At 50.2% G+C, this 7413-nt stretch overlaps 1 protein-coding gene across 1 annotated transcript in view; it reads right to left on the bottom strand.

Annotated features, from left to right (window-relative positions):
* Positions 1–1763: 1763 nt before the first annotated feature.
* ELAVL1 (ELAV like RNA binding protein 1) overlaps positions 1764–7413 on the bottom strand; it is a 22813-nt gene continuing 17163 nt past the window's right edge. Inside the window, exons 4-5 of the mRNA XM_010828273.1 lie at positions 5941–6166; positions 1764–3318 (exon numbers count right to left, since the gene is read on the bottom strand). Of these exons, the coding sequence (XP_010826575.1) occupies positions 2994–3318; positions 5941–6166 (551 nt within the window). The 3' untranslated portion in view covers positions 1764–2993. The remainder of the gene's footprint in view (positions 3319–5940; positions 6167–7413) is intronic.

The raw sequence follows: 7413 nt of genomic DNA, 5'->3' as shown, positions 1-7413 counted from the left end.
GATGTGTGACCAGAGGCACAGCCAGCGCAGAAAACCACAGCTTGGCGTATGACATTGAAAAGCTGAAGAAAGGCAGAGCTGAGGGGTAAAGAGTGGATTATTTGACTGGAACCAGGTACACAGAGGTGCAGCTGCTGAGTGAACAACTAGGAGGGCCAGTCACACAGGCCAAGAGAATTCAGTCAGAGTCTCTTTGGTATTTATGTGCCAAACCAAAGTTTTCATAAATTAACATCATCTTATCCTCAATTCTTTTTCAGCAAAATTCTTAAAGAAAAGGAGAGCATTCATTTCACAAGATACAAATATGACTGATCTAGGTTAAAAAAAAATTTTTTTAAACATGGTTTCTTTCAGATTGTGACTTGAAAAAAAAAAAAAATGAGGTCTTCCTTTTGCAAACAAGCTTAGCGATGTAATGAATTTTTCGGACACAGGGCCAGCATCTGGGACTTCCGTGGCAGTGACGATTACTTTTCGGAAGTAGAACGTGTCAAAGGCAGTATCCTCCTGCACGCTCGCAAATTAAAACTCCCAAAGAAACACATGAGGGTTTTTAGCCAGAAGGCTGTTCAGAGTGGGGACCGCGTAAAACGAGACATTTACTGAGATACTCTGGGCAACTCGCAGAGGTCCGTATGCGCTTCACGTTTCCATCTCATGTGTGCTACCATCAGGAAAACCAATGTGATCCCAATAAAACAGAGGGGACGAGGGGACGGGCTATGGTGCTGGCTGTGAGCCTGTCGCTCCGCAGTGCAGGCCTCTGACAGAGTTCTCGTAGGAGACTGCATGCCAGCGTGGGCTGGCAGGCTGTGTCAGCGAGGAGGCCTAAGGGCCACCCTGAGGACGGGGAGCCTCACCTGCTCTGAGAAGATGTTAGCCCGAGGCTGGCACCACCTGCATGGTATATTTTTCTAGGAGAGCATCCCAGGCCTGGGGTGTGGAGTGCTCTGGGGTACACACAGTGGGGACCCTCTTCATGTCAAGTCCGGGCAAATGGGCCTTGGATCCAGGAGGAGGCATGTAAGCTGGCTTGGACTTAGAATCTGGAAGATCCTACAGGAGGGAGGAGGCCCTCCGTGGCACTTGGCCAACTTGTGAGACAAGACCTCAAGGGATGAACTTGGCCCTTTGTGGGGTAAGAAGAGGGCTGCATGGTAAACTGGGGAGGCTCAGGTAAGCGGCTGGCAGTCCCTCAGTAAAGCATGAGGGAAGGGATGGGGGGACGGGCAGCCTCAAATGGTCGAGGGCGGGAGTGGGGTGGTGTTTCAGAACACTGACCCACTCTGCGGAAGGCTGTGCCTACAGCCCAGTGACTTCCACTTAAATAAATAAATAAATAAATAAAGCCGCAATTCCATGATATCGATAACTAAAAAACAGCCTATCGTTCACATGCTTTATTAGTCTCTCGTGTCAAGGTTAAAAACCGCTGGTACTAAATTATGGTGGTTTTGACTCTCTCATACACTGGTTATTTATAAAAAAAATCACATCATGCTCCTGAGGAGTTGCCCGGAGCCTGGGGCCCTGCCTGTTTACCTCTCAGGCCCTCTCTCGGACTCTCCCTGCCCACTCCCCGTTTGGGAAAAAACCCCACCTGTGCGGGCGCAATCCTAACATCACAGATCCGGAAATGCTTTGTCTTGAGGCAAGTATATTTGTTGCTTAAAATTTTACGAATCCTCCCTGAATGCTGGGCTGTCTGTACCTTACCTAGCCAAAAAGAAAGAAAAGGTAAAATAAAAAACAAAACAAAATTCGAGCAAAACAAAATCAAATTTAATGGTCTTAAATGCAAAAGTAAAAACAAACAAAAAACACAAAAAAGCAAAAGAAAATTAACAGAACAACCCAAAACGTCAAGGCAGTTATGAAGAGAACTTTGAGGGTTAATCTTTAAAACTACAAATCAAAGGGTGTTTTTTTGTTGTTGTTGTTTGTTTTTTTTGTTAATAGGTAACTGTCAGGAAGTAAGTACTTTTCTGTTGAGTGTTCACAGGAGAGCAAAGTTTCAAAACAAAACCCGACTAAAATAGAAAAAAGCCTAGCGCTCACGAGAAGGGATGCGAGAAATACAATGCTCAAATGTTTCTGTGTCGTTAAAAAATAGAGCTATCTGACGCATTGGAGCTGTGGTCAATGCGCTCGGAAACTGGAGCGAAGACAGGGGTCGACAGTATCCGCTGTTGTGGGGGCACTGTGCATGCAACGTGTGGACAGGAATTCGGGGTGTCGGAGGAGCAAGGCATCTTGAGGCATGCCTGCAGCTGAGATCTGACTCTGGAATACACTGGAGTTCCCCTGAAACTCTTTGGTCCGTTCCCATTGGCGCCTGGGCGTAGGAGACCCCTCGTGTCCTCCACAGGGCCTGGCCCGGCCCGGCGTGCGGTCCCCCTCCCGCCGGTGGCCCACGGCAGACTGGCCCGCTGCCACAGCCGGGGCCCCTCAGCTGAGTGAGCAGCAGGTGGCAATGGGACCTGCTTGGGAAAGCAATTTCCTGTCAACCGAAGCAGAAATCGCTTAAAATGTGGAAGCGGTTGAGAAAAACACGCACTCAGCATCTGTCTAACATCTTTAGGAACTAAAACTAAAACATCATTTCTGTTTGCTTGTTGGTTTCTATCCAGTTTGTGGAGACATTGAATGAAACGCGTGTTAGACAGTCTCGGAAGTTAAAGCATGCTTCAGTTTCACCACCATCCCGAGGGACTGGTTAGTCAATGCAGTCTATTTAGATTTCTGTTTAATATATATTTTAAAGGAAATAACTTAAGAAACTTAAAATTGGTCTAACATTGTGGGATTTCAAACATTTGAACATGTCGGCTGCATCCCAAGAGTATAAAAACCTTTTCACTTCTCATTTAGACTAAGACAAACACTTGTGAAAATTGGCGCAAAATGAGTTGTACACTAACAAAAAAGTTTCAACTTCTTCACTCTTAATTATCTATTCCGTACAAAAAAAAAAAAAAAGCGTAAGCGAGTTATTTGTGGGACTTGTTGGTTTTGAAGGAAACCTGTAAGATTTTGTCCCCCAGGCGGTAGCCGTTCAGACTTGCTATGGCCATGGCAGCTTCTTCATAGTTTGTCATGGTCACAAAGCCAAAGCCTTTGCACTTGTTGGTGTTGAAGTCGCGAATCACTTTCACATTGGTAACGGCGCCAAACGGGCCGAACATCTGCCAGAGGATCCCCTCATCGGCATCCTGGCCCAGGTTGTAGATGAAGATGCACCAGCCCGAAGAAGCGTTGCCCGGGACATTGACACCAGAAAGCCCACTCATGTGATCTACACCCATGGGGGAGAACCTAGCAAACAGAGAGCACAGCGTTCAGGTCAGGGTCAAGGTGGGCCCGCGCGTGGACACGTGGCCCATGGGGGCGCTTGGGCTGGCAGCCCCCCACCTCGGGCACCATCAGAGTTTTTCACTGAGCGGAAGTCAATACAGTGTCAGAGGGAGGGCACGGGCTCCTTGCTCCATAGGGAATGGGCTCTGAGGAGACACTGGCTGCCCGGAGTGGGTCAGAGCCTCAACCCGCCTCCCCCATTGAGGGGGCCTGTAGTGGCCTCTGACCAGCCGCTCCCTCCACCCCTCCCACTGTGGGGAGGGGGGTCCTGTTTAGTCACACCTGTACTTCCCACATTTTAAAAGATGGGAACTTCTCTACATCCTCCTAGGTGCTGTTACACTCCCAGCTCCCTCTAGGGAAACCCTTCCTTATCCTATACGTCTGTGTATGTATGTGTGTTTGCCTGGGGTGGGGGAGGGCTGAATCTTCTTGTTTCTCTGAATTTTGTACCCCCCACCTCGTCAGGACCCTCCCTCTCCAAGGGTTCACAGCTAAGCAGTGTCTGCATACAGCATACACCCATGAAGGCCACTGCAGCAGGGCACAGCTCTGGACAACCTTCCACTGCTGGCTCATAACACCCCAGAAGGGCCTGGGCTGTGGACTGCAAGTCCACCAAGCTTTACCAAAAATGTGAGACCACCCAGTTTCTAAAAAAATTTTTGGCTGCACCCCATAGTATGTGGGACTTTAGTCCCCTGACCAGGGATCGAACCCATGGCCCCTGCCTTGGAAGGCAGTCTTAGCCACTGGACTTCCAGGGAAGCCCCTGGGGCCCCCTTTCTAAAGAAACACTTTTAGTCATATAAAAATAAGCCTACAAATCATGGCCGTGGCAGTAACGATGAAGGAAGATGACAAAATTGCTACTGAAGCCATGTGGCCCTTGAGATGTTTCAAAAACACAAAAGTTAACTGTCAGAGGACCAGTTGAGAAACCTTGAGCATGACACAGCATCTCTGAAGCCCCACAATGCAATTGGAAAAGTACTACCTGCTCCAAAACGCAATCAAGTTTGAGGTGTGGGTCTGACCCAGGGGTGAGCAGGGTGCCTTCGAGTGCCACTGAACAGATTCACTCCCTGGACAGACTCTGGAGAAGAGTGGCCAGCCCCCTGGGGTGCAGCCCACTGACAGAACGGTGACCACTGATGAAGAATCAAGGCGTGCCGTGGGCCGTGATTTTGAATTTGCGGGAATGACGTTAAACAGACACACCGGATGTCTGAGTTGGTTAAATGATTTGTTAGTGGTGAGACCACAGAATCACTGAAATGGGGGTGGGTAAGGGCCCCAGAGTGCCTGTGTAAGTTGCTTTTCAGTGAGAACTGGAAAGAGGTCTGAGTTTTAAACGAACCTCGTTTCCTCTAACTTTTGTAGGATGCGGACCCAAGTTATGATAGTGGTTCACTAAACCTTGACGTATCCGTTAAACTGAAAACGATCCAAGGCTGTTCAAAAAGACAGACTGCGCTGTCTTGTTGACAGTGTAGTTCATTCTCATTCACTCCCGAGAGTCTCCTGCTAGTGGTAGCTGACCATCTCAACTCTCGTGAACTGCCCCCGTTCTTACCTCTGATGGTACAGAGGTAGACTGACCCATCCTATCCTAGATCTGGGGGCCCTTCTGCAAACTCTCTCCTCTTCTGGGTCTTCCTCCCTCTTATTCTTACCTCCCCTCTTTGCTCTTTCCTTTTGTCTGTCCCTGGAGGTCATGGTCACTCTCCTGCCTGGCCCTTCCTGAATTCGTGTCTCCCTTTCTCTTCTCCCCCGAGCTCTCTGGTTTTCCAGAGTTCACAGGTAACTTCCTGAACTTAGCCATCTACACCCTCCACCAGATCCGCAGTGACACTGATTGCGCTATCTGACTTTCAAACTGGATCAAGCTCACTTCTGTCCACTTCCCCAGCTTTGCCTTTAAACCTGAAAAGCCAACAAAGACAGGCCAGCTTGTGGGCCTCTCTGTTGTTCATGAGATAGTAATACAGCTGATTTCAGAGTCCAAGTCACCAGCTCTACTCGTCTCTGCTCTACTACATCCTGGCGACTAGAACTGTTTTATGTGGAAAGGCTAAGGAAGGCGGGTAAACAGTCCACCTCTAGGACGGGGGTTTTCAACAGCAGAATTAGTAATATTTAGACACCAAATGACTCCACAAGGAGGTGGACAAGAAAGGTTTGCCCTTGGGCTGCTCATCAAAAGTCTAAAACCTGTTTAGAACTCTGGAAGGAGAGCAGCCTTCCAGTGAACTCAGGCTACACCTTCCTCCCCAGATACAGGATGCTCCTCCGTATTGCGGTCCGCTTGCCTGTCCTGAGGAACTGCAGGCTGCAGTACCCGGCGCTGGGAGCTAGCTGGAGCTGTGCCACCTTTTTTACTCCCATTAGAGACATACTCAGATGGAAACACACGGCTCCACACAGATAGCCCTCTGAGGCGGGCAGGGGACACAGAGACAGGACACGATCAGCCCAGTGTGCAGCAGTTCCTGCAGCCCGGGAGTGCCTGCCCAGCAGGCTGCGAGCAGCTGGATGCGGCACGTGTGGCCGTGGCAGGAACAGTGCACCCTCCTGACCCACCTGAATCTCTGCGCCTGGTGGTGGACGGGGCCTCCGAACCGTCTAGCTGGTGAGTGGTACAGCTGGGAGAGCAGCGCCACGTTTTTGTTCTGGTTGGGATTGGCTGCGAACTTCACTGTAATGGGCTCGGAGGAACCTGGGGGTTTATGACCATTGAAACTGGTAATTGCCTCTTCTGCCTCCGACCGTTTGTCAAACCGGATAAACGCAACCCCTCTGGACAAACCTTTTTAACAAACCAACAAAAATGGAGTTAGGGGGAAAAAAATGCAAGGAGCTTTAAAACTGAAAAGCAAAAGTCAAGTCAGTCAGCCTACTGTGGTTTAAACTGGATGTTTGGCTAATGAGAGAAACAAAAATTAAACCTAAATATGGAAACATGAACAAATTAAAACAAACAATGACTAATAAAAGATTAAGGTTTCAAACTTTCTTCTGAGTTGAAGAAACAATGAAGCCTCTGCGCAATAAGACACTTTGGCACAACATCCTGGAGAAATGCCCCAGACCTCTTTTTTAAAAGGAAGCCACATTTTATCCTCTGTTACTGTGGAGGTCCGGGGCCCACCACAGTGCCGGTGCACGGCATGCTGAGGGGTGGGCGGACAGTTAGGAATTCTCCCTTGCCCCAGGGTGCTCCCTCCCGTGGCCTGCCGGCCATCCGGCCTCATACCCACGCCAGGCCTTCACAGGTCACCTTCCCAGCTTGGCCTGATCTAATCCATTTGCTCAGTGCCTGACTCAGCCTCCTGAGTCTCCGAAGGACGTGGAGTCTGAGTAACCCAGCTGCCCCCTGGTGGCTCTTTCCTGCCGCCAACACCTCACTCACCTCTTGGATATTCTAAGTTTTCTGGGAAAAGTCTGGCCTCACTTGACTCTGAGGGCCCTCAGCAGTGCTGACACCCACCCATAGGCTCCCTGCCTTGGGTATGTTCATCATTGCCTTCAGCTGCCTTGGGTCCCTGGACAGGGCCTCCTGAAGGCAAGCCCCCGATTCTGCTGCTGCCCCAGCCCTTGAAGGAACAAGAACATGACTGCCTGAATCCCAGGCCCAACTGCTGAAGGCAGGGCCAGGTCAGCCTGGCATGAGGGTGAGACCTGAACAAACCAGGTGGGAGTGGGCTCAGTCACCTTCTACCCTCCTTCTGCCCACATTCTGGGCCTGGGAGGAATGACAGGGGCTGGTCCCTTGAAGAAATGGAGAAATGAGGTGGGGCTGGGGTGAAGCAATGTGGAGCCATGAAGAGAACCAGCTCTTTCTCCTGGGGTCAAGGGTGGAGGTCGCAGTGTGGAGGTGACAGCTGAGGGCGAGTGGGGGAGCACCCTGGAGAGGAGGTTGTGGCAGACAGCCCTACCCTGGACGTTCTCACTCTCCACGGCCAGTCACAGGCTGTCCTGAGGCCTTTACCAGGTGGTGAATGACAGTTATCAGAGCAGAAGAGCCCAGGGCCCTGGACTACCGGCTAAGTGAGT

Source organism: Bison bison, unplaced genomic scaffold (assembly GCF_000754665.1).
Source record: "Bison bison bison isolate TAMUID 2011002044 unplaced genomic scaffold, Bison_UMD1.0 scf7180017864492, whole genome shotgun sequence".
Classification (NCBI taxonomy): Eukaryota; Metazoa; Chordata; class Mammalia; order Artiodactyla; family Bovidae; genus Bison; species Bison bison.
The sequence above is the reverse complement of the archived record's forward strand: the minus strand, read 5'-3'. Positions and strand labels throughout refer to the sequence as shown.